This window comes from Anomaloglossus baeobatrachus, chromosome 6 (genome assembly GCF_048569485.1).
Source record: "Anomaloglossus baeobatrachus isolate aAnoBae1 chromosome 6, aAnoBae1.hap1, whole genome shotgun sequence".
NCBI classification, from domain to species: Eukaryota; Metazoa; Chordata; class Amphibia; order Anura; family Aromobatidae; genus Anomaloglossus; species Anomaloglossus baeobatrachus.
This window is the reverse complement of record NC_134358.1, coordinates 776537-793694: the sequence shown is the minus strand read 5'-3', so window position 1 is coordinate 793694 and position 17158 is coordinate 776537. Positions and strand designations below refer to the sequence as shown.

The window sequence follows — 17158 nt, the reverse complement described above, 5'->3', positions numbered from 1 at the left end:
GCATGCCCCTATTCTCCACTATGGCTCTCCTATCATTACACCCCTAGCTGAGCTCACTGTCCAGCAGCCCCGGAGGCAGCAGCTTTCCCTGCACTGCACGTCCCTATTTTACATTATTACTCTCCTATCATTACACCCCTAGCTGAGCTCCCTGTCCAGCAGCCCCGGAGGCAGCAGCTTCCCCTGCACTGCACGTCACTATTCTCCACTATCGCTCTCCTATCATTACACCCCTAGCTGAGCTCACTGTCCAGCAGCCCCGGAGGCAGCAGCTTCCCCTGCACTGCACGTCCCTATTCTCCACTATCACTCTCCTATCATTACACCCCTAGCTGAGCTCACTGTCCAGCAGCCCCGGAGGCAGCAGCTTTCCCTGCACTGCATGCCCCTATTCTCCACTATCGCTCTCCTAACATTACACCCCTAGCTGAGCTCACTGTCCAGCAGCCCCGGAGGCAGCAGCTTTCCTTGCACTGCACGTCCCTATTCTACATTATTACTCTCCTATCATTACACCCCTAGCTGAGCTCACTGTCCAGCAGCCCCGGAGGCAGCAGCTTTCCCTGCACTGCACGCCCCTATTCTCCACTATGGCTCTCCTATCATTACACCCCTAGCTGAGCTCACTGTCCAGCAGCCCCGGAGGCAGCAGCTTCCCCTGCACTGCACGCCCCTATTCTCCACTATCGCTCTCCTAACATTACACCCCTAGCTGAGCTCACTGTCCAGCAGCCCCGGAGGCAGCAGCTTTCCCTGCACTGCACGCCCCTATTTTCCACTATCGCTCTCCTATCATTACAACCCTAGCTGAGCTCACTGTCCAGCAGCCCCGGAGGCAGCAGCTTTCCCTGCACTGCACGTCCCTATTCTACTTTATGGCTCGCCTATCATTACACCCCTAGCTGAGCTCACTGTCCAGCAGCCCCGGAGGCAGCAGCTTTCCCTGCACTGCACGCCCCTATTCTCCACTATGGCTCTCCTATCATTACACCCCTAGCTGAGCTCACTGTCCAGCAGCCCCGGAGGCAGCAGCTTTCCCTGCACTGCACGCCCGTATTCTCCACTATCGCTCTCCTATCATTACACCCCTAGCTGAGCTCACTGTCCAGCAGCCCCGGAGGCAGCAGCTTCCCCTGCACTGCACGCCCCTATTCTCCACTATCGCTCTCCTAACATTACACCCCTAGCTGAGCTCACTGTCCAGCAGCCCCGGAGGCAGCAGCTTTCCCTGCACTGCACGCCCCTATTTTCCACTATCGCTCTCCTATCATTACAACCCTAGCTGAGCTCACTGTCCAGCAGCCCCGGAGGCAGCAGCTTTCGCTGCACTGCACGTCCCTATTCTACACTATGGCTCGCCTATCATTACACCCCTAGCTGAGCTCACTGTCCAGCAGCCCCAGAGGCAGCAGCTTTCCTGCACTGCAGGTCCCTATTCTCCACTATGGCTCTCCTATCATTACACCCCTAGCTGAGCTCACTGTCCAGCAGCCCCGGAGGCAGCAGCTTTCCCTACACTGCACGTCCCTATTCTCCACTATCACTCTCTCCTATCATTACACCCCTAGCTGAAGCTGAGCTCACTGTCCAGCAGCCCCGGAGGCAGCAGCTTTCCCTGCACTGCACGTCCCTATTCTACACTATGGCTCGCTTATCATTACACCCCTAGCTGAGCTCACTGTCCAGCAGCCCCGGAGGCAGCAGCTTTCCCTGCACTGCACGCCCCTATTCTCCACTATGGCTCTCCTATCATTACACCCCTAGCTGAGCTCACTGTCCAGCAGCCCCGGAGGCAGCAGCTTTCCCTGCACTGCACGTCCCTATTCTACACTATCACTCTCCTATCATTACTCCCCTAGCTGAGCTCACTGTCCAGCAGCCCCGGAGGCAGCAGCTTTCCCTGCACTGCATGCCCCTATTCTCCACTATCGCTCTCCTAACATTACACCCCTGGCTGAGCTTACTGTCCAGCAGCCCCGGAGGCAGCAGCTTCCCCTGCACTGCCCGCCGCTATTCTCCACTATGGCTCTCCTATCATTACACCCCTAGCTGAGCTCACTATCCAGCAGCCCCGGAGGCAGCAGCTTCCCCTGCACTGCCTGCCCCTATTCTACACTATGGCTCTCCTATCATTACACCCCTAGCTGAGCTCACTGTCCAGCAGCCCCGGAGGCAGCAGCTTTCCCTACACTGCATGCCCCTATTCTCCACTATCGCTCTCCTATCATTACACCCCTAGCTGAGCTCACAGTCCAGCAGCCCCGGAGGCAGCAGCTTTCCCTGCACTGCACGTCCCTATTCTCTACTATCGCTCTCCTATCATTACACCCCTAGCTGAGCTCACAGTCCAGCAGCCCTGGAGGCAGCAGCATTCCCTGCACTGCACGTCCCTATTCTCCACTATCGCTCTCCTATCATTACACCCCTAGCTGAGCTCACTGTCCAGCAGCCCCGGAGGCAGCAGCTTTCCCTGCACTGCACGCCCCTATTCTACACTATTGCTCTCCTATCATTACACCTCTAGCTGAGCTCACTGTCCAGCAGCCCCGGAGGCAGCAGCTTTCCCTGCACTGCACGTCCCTATTCTCCACTATCGCTCTCCTATCATTACACCCCTAGCTAAGCTCACTGTCCAGCAGCCCCGGAGGCAGCAGCTTTCCCTGCACTGCACGTCCCTATTCTACACTATGGCTCGCCTATCATTACACCCTTAGCTGAGCTCACTGTCCAGCAGCCCCGGAGGCAGCAGCTTTCCCTGCACTGCACGTCCCTATTCTACACTATGGCTCGCCTATCATTACACCCTTAGCTGAGCTCACTGTCCAGCAGCCCCGGAGGCAGCAGCTTTCCCTGCACTGCACGTCCCTATTCTCCACTAACGCTCTCCTATCATTACACCCCTAGCTGAGCTCACTGTCCAGCAGCCCCGGAGGCAGCAGCTTTCCCTGCACTGCACGCCCCTATTCTCCACTATCACTCTCCTATCATTACACCCCTAGCTGAGCTCACTGTCCAGCAGCCCCGGAGGCAGCAGCTTTCCCTGCACTGCATGCCCCTGTTCTCCACGATCGCTCCCCTATCATTACACCCCTATATAAGCTCACTGTCCAGCAGCCCCGGAGGCAGCAGCTTTCCCTGCACTGCACGCCCCTATTCTCCACTGTGGCTCTCCTATCATTACACCCCTAGCTGAGCTCACTGTCCAGCAGCCCCGGAGGCAGCAGCTTTCCCTGCACTGCACGCCCCTATTCTCCACTATCGCTCTCCTAACATTACACCCCTAGCTGAGCTCACTGTCCTGCAGCCCCGGAGGCAGCAGCTTTCCCTGCACTGCCCGCCCCTAATCTACACTATGGCTCTCCTATCATTACACCCCTAGCTGAGCTCACTGTCCAGCAGCCCCGGAGGCAGCAGCTTCCCCTGCACTGCCCGCCCCTAATCTACACTATGGCTCTCCTATCATTACACCCCTAGCTGAGCTCACTGTCCAGCAGCCCCGGAGGCAGCAGCTTCCCCTGCACTGCCCGCCCCTATTCTACACTATGGCTCTCCTATCATTACACCCCTAGCTGAGCTCACTGTACAGCAGCCCCGGAGGCAGCAGCTTTCCCTGCACTGCACATCCCTATTCTACACTGTCACTCTCCTATCATTACACCCCTAGCTGAGCTCACTGTCCAGCAGCCCCGGAGGCAGCTGCTTTCCCTGCACTGCACGTCCTTATTCTCCACTATCACTCTCTCCTATCATTACACCCCTAGCTGAGCTCACGGTCCAGCAGCCCCAGAGGCAGCAGCTTTCCCTGCACTGCACGCCCCTATTCTACACTATTGCTCTCCTATCATTACACCCCTAGCTGAGCTCACTGTCCAGCAGCCCCGGAGGCAGCAGCTTTCCCTGCACTGCATGCCCCTATTCTCCACTATCACTCTCCTATCACTACACCCCTAGATAAGCTCACTGTCCAGCAGCCCCGGAGGCAGCAGCTTTCCCTGCACTGCACGTTCCTATTCTCCACTATCACTCTCCTATCATTACACCCCTAGCTGAGCTCACTGTCCAGCAGCCCCGGAGGCAGCAGCTTCCCCTGCACTGCTCACCCCTATTCTCCACTATCACTCTCCTATCATTACACTCCTAGCTGAGCTCACTGTCCAGCAGCCCCGGAGGCAGCAGCTTCCCCTGCACTGCTCACCCCTATTCTCCACTATCGCTCTCCTAACATTACACCCCTATCTGAGCTCAATGTCCAGCAGCCCCGGAGGCAGCAGCTTCCCCTGCACTTCCCGCCCCTAATCTCCACTATGGCTCTCCTATCATTACACCCCTAGCTGAGCTCACTGTCCAGCAGCCCCGGAGGCAGCAGCTTTCCCTGCACTGCTCACCCCTATTCTACACTATCACTCTCCTATCATTACACCCCTAGCTAAGCTCACTGTCCAGCAGCCCCGGAGGCAGCAGCTTTCCCTGCACTGCACGTCCCTATTCTACACTATCACTCTCCTATCATTACACCCCTAGCTGAGCTCAGTGTCCAGCAGCCCCGGAGGCAGCAGCTTTCCCTGCACTGCACGTCCCTGTTCTCCACTATCGCTCTCCTATTATTACACCCCTAGCTGAGCTCACTGTCCAGCAGCCCCGGAGGCCGCAGCTTTCCCTGCACTGCACGTCCCTATTCTCCACTATCGCTCTCCTATCATTACACCCCTAGCTGAGCTCACTGTCCAGCAGCCCCGGAGGCAGCAGCTTTCCCTGCACAGCACGCCCCTATTCTACACTATGGCTCGCCTATCATTACACCCTTAGCTGAGCTCACTGTCCAGCAGCCCCGGAGGCAGCAGCTTTCCCTGCACTGCACGTCCCTATTCTCCACTAACGCTCTCCTATCATTACACCCCTAGCTGAGCTAACTGTCCAGCAGCCCCGGAGGCAGCAGCTTTCCCTGCACTGCACGCCCCTATTCTCCACTATCACTCTCCTATCATTACACCCCTAGCTGAGCTCACTGTCCAGCAGCCCCGGAGGCAGCAGCTTTCCCTGCACTGTATGCCCCTGTTCTCCACGATCGCTCCCCTATCATTACACCCCTATATAAGCTCACTGTCCAGCAGCCCCGGAGGCAGCAGCTTTCCCTGCACTGCACGCCCCTATTCTCCACTGTGGCTCTCCTATCATTACACCCCTAGCTGAGCTCACTGTCCAGCAGCCCCGGAGGCAGCAGCTTTCCCTGCACTGCACGCCCCTATTCTCCACTATCGCTCTCCTAACATTACACCCCTAGCTGAGCTCACTGTCCTGCAGCCCCGGAGGCAGCAGCTTTCCCTGCACTGCCCGCCCCTAATCTACACTATGGCTCTCCTATCATTACACCCCTAGCTGAGCTCACTGTCCAGCAGCCCCGGAGGCAGCAGCTTCCCCTGCACTGCCCGCCCCTAATCTACACTATGGCTCTCCTATCATTACACCCCTAGCTGAGCTCACTGTCCAGCAGCCCCGGAGGCAGCAGCTTCCCCTGCACTGCCCGCCCCTATTCTACACTATGGCTCTCCTATCATTACACCCCTAGCTGAGCTCACTGTACAGCAGCCCCGGAGGCAGCAGCTTTCCCTGCACTGCACATCCCTATTCTACACTGTCACTCTCCTATCATTACACCCCTAGCTGAGCTCACTGTCCAGCAGCCCCGGAGGCAGCTGCTTTCCCTGCACTGCACGTCCTTATTCTCCACTATCACTCTCTCCTATCATTACACCCCTAGCTGAGCTCACGGTCCAGCAGCCCCAGAGGCAGCAGCTTTCCCTGCACTGCACGCCCCTATTCTACACTATTGCTCTCCTATCATTACACCCCTAGCTGAGCTCACTGTCCAGCAGCCCCGGAGGCAGCAGCTTTCCCTGCACTGCATGCCCCTATTCTCCACTATCGCTCTCCTAACATTACACCCCTATCTGAGCCCAATGTCCAGCAGCCCCGGAGGCAGCAGCTTCCCCTGCACTTCCCGCCCCTAATCTCCACTATGGCTCTCCTATCATTACACCCCTAGCTGAGCTCACTGTCCAGCAGCCCCGGAGGCAGCAGCTTTCCCTGCACTGCACGTCCCTATTCTACACTATCACTCTCCTATCATTACACCCCTAGCTGAGCTCAGTGTCCAGCAGCCCCGGAGGCAGCAGCTTTCCCTGCACTGCACGTCCCTGTTCTCCACTATCGCTCTCCTATTATTACACCCCTAGCTGAGCTCACTGTCCAGCAGCCCCGGAGGCCGCAGCTTTCCCTGCACTGCACGTCCCTATTCTCCACTATCGCTCTCCTATCATTACACCCCTAGCTGAGCTCACTGTCCAGCAGCCCCGGAGGCAGCAGCTTTCCCTGCACAGCACGCCCCTATTCTACACTATCGCTCTTCTATCATTACACCCCTAGATAAGCTCACTGTCCAGCAGCCCCGGAGGCAGCAGCTTTTCCTACACTGCACGTCCCCATTCTCCACTATCGCTCTCCTATCATTACACCCCTAGCTGAGCTCACTGTCCAGCAGCCCCGGAGGCAGCAGCTTTCCCTGCACTGCACGTCCCTATTCTCCACTATGGCTCTCCTATCATTACACCGCTAGCTGAGCTCACTATCCAGCAGCCCCGGAGGCAGCAGCTTCCCCTGCACTGCACGCCCCTATTCTCCACTATGGCTCTCCTATCATTACACCCCTAGCTGAGCTCACTGTCCAGCAGCCCCGGAGGCAGCAGCTTTCCCTGCACTGCACGTCCCTATTCTCCACTATGGCTCTCCTATCATTACACCCCTAGCTGAGCTCACTGTCCAGCAGCCCCAGAGGCAGCAGCTTCCCCTGCACTGCACATTCCTATTCTACACTATGGCTCTCCTATCATTACACCCCTAGCTGAGCTCACTGTCCAGCAGCCCCGGAGGCAGCAGCTTCCCCTGCACTGCACGTCCCTATTCTCCACTATCACTCTCCTATCATTACACCCCTAGCTGAGCTCACTGTCCAGCAGCCCCGGAAGCAGCAGCTTTCCCTGCACTGCACGCCCGTATTCTCCACTATCGCTCTCCTATCATTACACCCCTAGCTGAGCTCACTGTCCAGCAGCCCCGGAGGCAGCAGCTTCCCCTGCACTGCACGCCCCTATTCTCCACTATCGCTCTCCTATTATTACACCCCTAGCTGAGCTCACTGTCCAGCAGCCCCGGAGGCAGCAGCTTTCCCTGCACTGCACGCCCCTATTCTCCACTATCACTCTCCTATCATTACACCCCTAGCTTAGCTCACTGTCCAGCAGCCCCGGAGGCAGCAGCTTTCCCTGCACTGCACGTCCCTATTCTACACTATGGCTCGCCTATCATTACACCCTTAGCTGAGCTCACTGTCCAGCAGCCCCGGAGGCAGCAGCTTCCCCTGCACTGCACGCCCCTATTCTCCACTATGGCTCTCCTATCATTACACCCCTAGCTGAGGTCACTGTCCAGCAGCCCCGGAGGCAGCAGCTTCCCCTGCACTGCACGTCCCTATTCTCCACTATGGCTCTCCTATTATTACAGCCCTAGCTGAGCTCACTGTCCAGCAGCCCCGGAGGCAGCAGCTTCCCCTGCACTGCACGCCCCTATTCTCCACTATGGCTCTCCTATCATTACACCCCTAGCTTAACTCACTGTCCAGCAGCCCCGGAGGCAGCAGCTTCCCCTGCACTGCCCGCCCCTATTCTACACTATCATTACACCCCTAGCTGAGCTCACTGTCCAGCAGCCCCGGAGGCAGCAGCTACCCCAGCACTGCACGTCCCTATTCTACACTATCATTACACCCCTAGCTGAGCTCACTGTCCAGCAGCCCCGGAGGCAGCAGCTTTCCCTGCACTGCACGCCCCTATTCTATACTATTGCTCTCCTATCATTACACCCCTAGCTGAGCTCACTGTCCAGCAGCCCCGGAGGCTGCAGCTTTCCCTGCACTGCACGTCCCTATTCTCCACTATGGCTCTCCTATCATTACACCCCTGGCTGAGCTCACTGTCCAGCAGCCCCGGAGGCAGCAGCTTCCCCTGCACTGCCCGTCCCTATTCTACACTATGGCTCTCCTATCATTACACCCCTAGCTGAGCTCACTGTCCAGCAGCCCCGGAGGCAGCAGCTTTCCCTGTACTGCACGTCCCTTTTCTACACTATGGCTCTCCTATCATTACACCCCTAACTGAGCTCACTGTCCAGCAGCCCCGGAGGCAGCAGCTTCCCCTGCACTGCACGCCCCTATTCTGCACTATCACTCTCCTATCATTACACCCCTAGCTGAGCTCACTGTCCAGCAGCCCCGGAGGCAGCAGCTTTCCCTGCACTGCACGTCCCTATTCTACACTATCACTCTCCTATCATTACACCCCTAGCTGAGCTCACTGTCCAGCAGCCCCCGGAGGCAGCAGCTTTCCCTGCACTGCACGTCCCTATTCTCCACTATGGCTCTCCTATCATTACACCCCTAGCTGAGCTCACTGTCCAGCAGCCCCGGAGGCAGCAGCTTTCCCTACACTGCACGTCCCTATTCTCCACTATCACTCTCTCCTATCATTACATCCCTAGCTGAGCTCACTGTCCAGCAGCCCCGGAGGCAGCAGCTTCCCCTGCACTGCACGCCCCTATTCTACACTATCACTCTCCTATCATTACACCCCTAGCTGAGCTCACTGTCCAGCAGCCCCCGGAGGCAGCAGCTTTCCCTGCACTGCACGTCCCTATTCTCCACTATGGCTCTCCTATCATTACACCCCTAGCTGAGCTCACTGTCCAGCAGCCCCGGAGGCAGCAGCTTTCCCTGCACTGCACGCCCCTATTTTCCACTATCGCTCTCCTATCATTACACCCCTAGCTGAGCTCACTGTCCAGCAGCCCCCGGATGCAGCAGCTTTCCCTGCACTGCACGCCCCTATTCTCCACTATGGCTCTCCTATCATTTCACCCCTAGCTGAGCTCACTGTCCAGCAGCCCCGGAGGCAGCAGCTTCCCCTGCACTGCACGCCCCTATTCTACACTATCACTCTCCTATCATTACACCCCTAGCTGAGCTCACTGTCCAGCAGCCCCGGAGGCAGCAGCTTTCCCTGCACTGCACGCCCCTATTTTCCACTATCGCTCTCCTATCATTACACCCCTAGCTGAGCTCACTGTCCAGCAGCCCCGGAGGCAGCAGCTTTCCCTGCACTGCACGCCCCTATTCTACACTATTGCTCTCCTATCATTACACCCCTAGCTGAGCTCACTGTCCAGCAGCCCCGGAGGCAGCAGCTTTCCCTACACTGCACGCCCCTATTCTACACTATGGCTCTCCTATCATTACACCCCTAGCTGAGCTCACTGTCCAGCAGCCCCGGAGGCAGCATCTTCCCCTGCACTGCACGTCCCTATTCTACACTATCGCTCTCCTATCATTACACCCCTAGCTGAGCTCACTGTCCAGCAGCCCCGGAGGAAGCAGCTTTCCCTACACTGCACACCCCTATTCTACACTATTGCTCTCCTATCATTACACCCCTAGCTGAGCGCACTGTCCAGCAGCCCCGGAGGCAGCATCTTCCCCTGCACTGCACGTCCCTATTCTACACTATCGCTCTCCTATCATTACACCCCTAGCTGAGCTCACTGTCCAGCAGCCCCGGAGGCAGCAGGTTTCCCTGCACTGCTCACCCCTATTCTCCACTATGGCTCTCCTATCATTACACCCCTAGCTGAGCTCACTGTCCAGCAGCCCCGGAGGCAGCAGCTTTCCCTGCACTGCACGCCCCTATTCTCCACTATGACTCTCCTATCATTACACCCCTAGCTGAGCTCACTGTCCAGCAGCCCCGGAGGCAGCAGCTTTCCCTGCACTGCACGTCCCTATTCTACACTATGGCTCTCCTATCATTACACCCCTAGCTGAGCTCACTGTCCAGCAGCCCCGGAGGCAGCAGCTACCCCTGCACTGCACGCCCCTATTCTCCACTATCGCTCTCCTATCATTACACCCCTAGCTGAGCTCACTGTCCAGCAGCCCCGGAGGCAGCAGCTTTCCCTACACTGCACGCCCCTATTCTACACTATCGCTCTCCTATCATTACACCCCTAGCTGAGCTCACTGTCCAGCAGCCCCGGAGGCAGCAGCTTCCCCTGCACTGCACGCCCCTATTCTACACTATTGCTCTCCTATCATTACACCCCTAGCTGAGCTCACTGTCCAGCAGCCCCGGAGGCAGCATCTTCCCCTGCACTGCACGTCCCTATTCTACACTATCGCTCTCCTATCATTACACCCCTAGCTGAGCTCACTGTCCAGCAGCCCCGGAGGCAGCAGCTTTCCCTGCACTGCACGTCCCTATTCTACACTATCGCTCTCCTATCATTACACCCCTAGCTGAGCTCACTGTCCAGCAGCCCCGGAGGCAGCAGCTTTCCCTGCACTGCACGTCCCTATTCTCCACTATCGCTCTCCTATCATTACACCCCTAGCTGAGCTCACTGTCCAGCAGCCCCGGAGGCAGCAGCTTTCCCTGCACTGCACGTCCCTATTCTCCACTATCGCTCTCCTATCATTACACCCCTAGCTGAGCTCACTGTCCAGCAGCCCCGGAGGCAGCAGCTTTCCCTGCACTGCACGTCCCTATTCTCCACTATCGCTCTCCTATCATTACACCCCTAGCTGAGCTCACTGTCCAGCAGCCCCGGAGGCAGCAGCTTCCCCTGCACTGCATGCCCCTATTCTCCACTAACGCTCTCCTATCATTACACCCCTAGCTGAGCTCACTGTCCAGCAGCCCCGGAGGCAGCAGCTTTCCCTACACTGCACGCCCCTATTCTACACTATTACTCTCTCCTATCATTACACCCCTAGCTGAGCTCACTGTCCAGCAGCCCCGGAGGCAGCAGCTTTCCCTGCACTGCATGTCTCTATACTCCACTATGGCTCTCCTATCATTACACCCCTAGCTGAGCTCACTGTCCAGCAGCCCCAGAGGCAGCATCTTCCCCTGCACTGCACGTCCCTATTCTACACTATCGCTCTCCTATCATTACACCCCTAGCTGAGCTCACTGTCCAGCAGCCCCGGAGGCAGCAGCTTTCCCTGCACTGCACGCCCCTATTCTCCACTATCGCTCTCCTATCATTACACCCCTAGCTGAGCTCACTGTCCAGCAGCCCCGGAGGCAGCAGCTTCCCCTGCACTGCACGTCCCTATTCTCCACTATGGCTCTCCTATCATTACACCCCTAGCTGAGCTCACTGTCCAGCAGCCCCGGAGGCAGCATCTTCCCCTGCACTGCACGTCCCTATTCTACACTATCGCTCTCCTATCATTACACCCCTAGCTGAGCTCACTGTCCAGCAGCCCCGGAGGCAGCAGCTTCCCCTGCACTGCACGCCCCTATTCTCCACTATCGCTCCCCTATCATTACACTCCTAGCTGAGCTCACTGTCCAGCAGCCCCGGAGGCAGCAGCTCCCCCTGCACTGCACGTCCCTATTCTCCACTATCGCTCTCCTATCATTACACCCCTAGCTGAGCTCACTGTCCAGCAGCCCCGGAGGCAGCAGCTTTCCCTGCACTGCACGTCCCTATTCTCCACTATGGCTCTCCTATCATTACACCCCTAGCTGAGCTCACTGTCCAGCAGCCCCGGAGGCAGCAGTGTCCCTAACAATTCACATTCACAATATGGCGCCAAAGCCACAAATCCGTAATTTATATGCAGACGGACATGTGCCAATGACACAAGCCCTTGTGTGTGAACCTTGTGGATGTTTGCTGCACCGTGATTGGCTGCAGGAACATCCGCAAATTAACATAAGAAGAAAAAAATGGCGCAGCGCGCGTCTGTCTTCTCCCTCCCCCCTCTCCCTCTCGTTACACACAACCCCCATTCAACATACAGCACCGCAATCCTATACAAAAGCCAAATGTTATTAGAAAACGCCATCAGTGACCAAACAAAACCGACATTTGGGGAAAGACCCCGGGTCCCCGACCCCCGAACTGAGCAGGGTAAGGCTCGTACCGAATGTGAGATTGGCGAATCTTTATCCAACAGGTTCCCTCATCTCTAATCATCATTCAGCTCTCAAAAATAATTACTTATTGACTAAATCAGGTTTTTGTGCTACGTATAATTTTTCACATTATTTTGTTATTTTCATATCACAATCTTAATAAAAATAAATAAAAAATAGTCATGCAAAGACTGATTGCTATATACACAGCTGATAACACAAGATCAACCAATCACAAAAGGTGATGTCACAGCTCACCTACTTCTCCTGTACAATGACTGATAACACCTTTATATACAATAGATAAACCAGGATCAATCAATCACAATAGGGGATGTCACAGCTCACTTCCTCTCCTCCTGTACAATGACTGATAACACCTCTATATACAATAGATAAACCAGGATCAACCAATCACAATAGGGGATGTCACAGCTCACTTCCTTCTCCTCCTGTACAATGACTGATAACAGCTCTATGTACAGCTGATTACACAAGATCAACCAATTACAATAGATGTCACAGCTCACCTCCTCCTCGTCCTCCTGTACAGTGATTGATAACACCTCTATATACAGGAGATAATACAGGATCCACCATTCACAATAGATGTCACAGCTCACCTCCTCCTCGTCCTCCTGTACAGTGACTGATAACACCTCTATATACAGGAGATAATACAGGATCCACCATTCACAATAGGTGATGTCACAGCTCACCTCCTCCTCCTTTACAGTGACTGATAACACTTCTGTATACAGGAGATAATACAGGATCCACCATTCACAATAGATGTCACAGCTCACCTCCTCCTCGTCCTCCTGTACAGTGATTGATAACACCTCTATATACAGGAGATAATACAGGATCCACCATTCACAATAGGTGATGTCACAGCTCACCTCCTCCTCCTTTACAGTGATTGATAACACCTCTATATACAGGAGATAATACAGGATCCACCATTCACAATAGATGTCACAGCTCACCTCCTCCTCGTCCTCCTGTACAGTGATTGATAACACTTCTGTATACAGGAGATAATACATGATCCACCATATAGGTGATGTTGTGGAGCCCGGCTGGCAGGCAGTAGTGGCCGTGCTGTCAGGGGTTACCAGGCCGCAGCGTGGCCGGCAGTTAACCCCATGCCTCCCAGTGTCAGCTCCAGTGAGAAGGGAATTGCTGCGTACTCCTCATACTGCCGCCACATATTGCTGAGGCAGGAACAGACACGCACAGGGATTTCTTTTAACTCAACGTTCTTTACTTGGTAACAACAGGTACGTTGCTTTTAATCCAACACCATAATGTTCAACATTCAGGGCACCAGTTTCGGTCCCACAGGGGTTCCTCTCAACAGGATACAGAATAATTTGGTGGCCGGCCACTTCCCTGACACCTGGGTACTTTTGGGCACTCCTAGGCCCCTCATCCCCCTGGCTAGCGTCACAGAGTCCAGATCATCCCACCCACAGGGACTTGCGTTAAAGGGGCCCACAGCGTGTTTCTCCTCGGACGACTGTTTCTGGCCAGGACCAGACCTACCCTACTCCGGAGGGCGCAACTGGCCATCAGCTACCAGGAGGGTTCTTCGGGTAACTGCGACAGGGGAACGGTTGTCTTCTCGACCGGCTGGACAAAACCCACAGCAGGGGACGTGGTTAGACCAATCCCACAGTTCCAGGATCCCACGTTCCACCAGTCCAGGATTGACCCTAAGGGTCCAATAATTCACTAGGTCAGGCCTCTACTCCACACCTCCCACATATGGGGTCACATACTCCTCTCGGGGACTCTCCTGGCTTTTCTTGTCTTCCTACCCTTTTTGTCCCTCGTGCTCCACCCCCCACTAACCTTGTCCTCACTCACAGGACCAGGGAAGCGGCCGAGCACACCAGAGCCACCTTGTGACCATACAATAACATTACACCGTAAATGCCGTAGAACCACAGGTCACAGCCAGTCTGCAGGTCCCACAGGGGTTCTTCTCAACAGGATACAGAATAATTTGGTGGCCGGCCACTTCCTTGGCACCCGGGTAACTTTGGGCACTCCTAGGCCCCTCATCCCTGGCTAGCGTCACACGTACAGAGTCAGGGACTTGCGTTACGCCTGAAAGGAGCCCACAGCGTGTTTCTCCTCCGACGACTATTTCTGGCCAGGACTAGACCTACCCTACTCCGAAGGGCGCAACTAGCCATCAGCTGCCAGGAGGGTTCTTCGAGTAAAGCGGGCTTTACAGGCTACGATTTTGCTACAGCGATCTCGTAGGGGGTCACGGATTTCCACCTAGATAGCTTCCGAGGAGCCCTGCTCCTGACCTCCTCTCTCCTTCACTTCCAACACACTTCTCCCTCTCCTGACACTCCTCACCTCCCCTAACCACCCCCCATGTGGGCGACCCTATTCCACTCAGGCCGTCCACTGGTGTGTCTGGTGGGTGTGGTGCAGAGTGTACCTAGGATTTAATTAGCTGATGTAGGCAACACCATGTAGTTGGGGACCCATAACCAAGAAGGAGGTGGATATTGCACGGGAGGGCAGATTTTACAATACCCTGTGACCACCTGATAGTCCAGGAGCGTCACAAGTAGGTCTATGCTCAGCGGACGTCCATATGTGTAGATCAACAAGTGAGTAGGTCTATGCTTAGCGGACGTCCATATGTGTCCACTCATATAGGTGTGTATACGGCTTATTCTCATCCATGACAACCTGTCCTCTCTCTCTCTACAGCTCGGTCAATGCAATGCTATTACTGTAAGGAGGAAAGTGAGCTCGGAAACTGCAACGGGGTAAAAGACTGTGCACAGGAGGAGGGAGCATGCAAGATCTCCGTGACCCATGCAGGTGGGTGATGAGGTTCCTCGTACTCACATAATTAAAAATCATAGAAAAGGGACGAGATCCATGATCAGGAGCAATTATAGTTTCAGGTAGCCAAAACATTCTTAGACATTAACACACAGCTCATTTACAAAAAGTTCCAAAAATTCTCATCTCATTGTTCTTTTGTGTTTCAGATGGAAAAGTGAAGTATTCCAGAGACTGCGCCATCAACTGTGCGCTCCCTGACTCAACTGGCATCTACTGCTGCAATACCGACCGGTGCAACAAGCTAGGGCTCCGGTCAAATGCAGACGTTCCCAGTAATAGCACAGGTCCTATTGGGATTGTTTCTGGAAGTGTCCCTAATAACTCCTCCGTTAGTAATAACACGGCTAGTTCTACAACCTCCTCAACTAGTAACGCAACCAGTAACTCTAGTTACAACAATACTGTTCCTGGCACCACTAACAATTCTACTGGCACCATCTATGGTCCAGGATCTGAAAACAACTCTTCCAACTCTACGACTGGTCATAGCAATAATACGAGTTCGACCTTAGGCTCATCCACACCCATGAACTCTACTGACACCTTCTATGGTTCAGGATCTTCCAACAACTCTTCCAACTCTATGACTGATCATAGCAATAATACGGGTTCGCCCTTAGGCTCATCCACACCCATGAACTCTACTGGCATCTCCCATGGTCCAGAATCTGGCAACAACTCCTCCAACTCTACGTCTAGTAATAGCAATAACACAAGTTCGACCTTAGGCTCATCCACACCCATGAACTCTACTGACACTTTTTATGGTCCAGAATCTTCCAATAACCCTTCCAACTCTACGACTGGTCATAACAATAATACGAGTTCGACATTAGGCTCATCCACACCTATGAACTCTACTGGCATCTCCCATGATCCAGGATCTGGCAACAACTCCTCCAACTCTGCAAGTAGTCATAGCAATAACACAAGTTCGACCTTAGGCTCATCCACACCCATGAACTCTACTGACACCTTCTATGGTCCAGGATCGGGTAACAACTCTTCCAACTCTCATAGCAATAATACGAGTTCGACCTTAGGCTCCTCTGTCCCCATGAACTCTACCGGCATCTCCCATGGACCAGGATCTGCCAACAACTCTTCCAACTCTACAACTGATATTAAAAACAATATCCATTCTACATCCAATGTGTCCTCCACCATGGTGTCTACCAGTGGGTCATCCCCTAATAAACAAGACTCCTCTCCAATAAAAACGAAAAACCATTCAGTCAAGGCAAGGAGATAATCATGAATATATTCAGAGCATGAGAAACCCAGTAGATCAAGCTGCAGCGGTGAGGTCCCAGAACTCGGCTCTCATGTGATTGGGAAAGGACATCTCCTGTTCCTGACAACAGGCACGGCTGCAATTACAAGTTTTTATCTCTCCTTTTTTAATTTTTCACTCTGCTTTACTTGAAATATTTATTTTTGCAGTCAGTGACATCATTTGCCCAGATGGGCTTGTGGGAAAACCCAGATTAAGCATCATAGGCACAAGTGCAACTCTTTCCACATCACTGACAGTGGAACCTAACATTGGTGGTTTGGATCATGCATGGCCCTGACCTTCCTTCCATTTGGGCGTACATTCCCTTTACTAGTCATTGCTGAGTGTACTAATTATTGCTGCAGTGTAAAATTAAAAAATTACTATCAAATGTGATTTTTTCCTTGCACTTTGTAAGTTATTAAATAGTAATTTGGGGACTAAAAATCACACAAAAAATTACATAATTTAATACAAAGAAACATTTTTGTTCTGTGCGATAATTTGGCTTGTTTGACTATGACATTTCCAAAATGAGAAGAAAAAAGACGGTTGTCTCCTTTAAGCGAGGGTGGTGCTCTGCTAGAAGAATATGAATGTGATTGGTGGTTTGCTGAGCAGGGGTGTGGTTTATTCTGCCATGTAACTTCCTTCTTTTTCTCCTCCTGCAGCACAAATCACGGTAGACAGTACAGTATTGTAGAGGACACACCTCTTGATGACATCATATAGAACCCTCCAGTGACATCATCAGCAAATGTTTTCTATGGGAGCCTACAGTCTATACAAAGTCCTAATTGCTGCTGTAAGAGGGAAGGAGACAGTAGGTTGGGGGAGGCTAGCCGCAGCTTCGGAGATGAGGAGGTGACAGTGCGGTCATTACAGGCTGTAGCTTTCTTGTAGAGATGGCTCTTCAGGTTCCATCTTCAGGTCCTGAATGTGGCAGATAATCGGACTTGTTTAGGCACAGAAGTCC

The 17158-nt window shown here is 54.0% G+C and overlaps 1 protein-coding gene across 1 annotated transcript in view; it reads left to right on the top strand.

The window, feature by feature from the left end:
- Nucleotides 1-16597, top strand: part of LOC142243793 (uncharacterized) — a 79300-nt gene extending 62703 nt beyond the window's left edge. The window contains exons 2-3 of the mRNA XM_075315992.1: nt 14766-14879; nt 15053-16597. Of these exons, the coding sequence (XP_075172107.1) occupies nt 14766-14879; nt 15053-16158 (1220 nt within the window). The 3' untranslated portion in view covers nt 16159-16597. The remainder of the gene's footprint in view (nt 1-14765; nt 14880-15052) is intronic.
- Nucleotides 16598-17158: the final 561 nt, after the last annotated feature.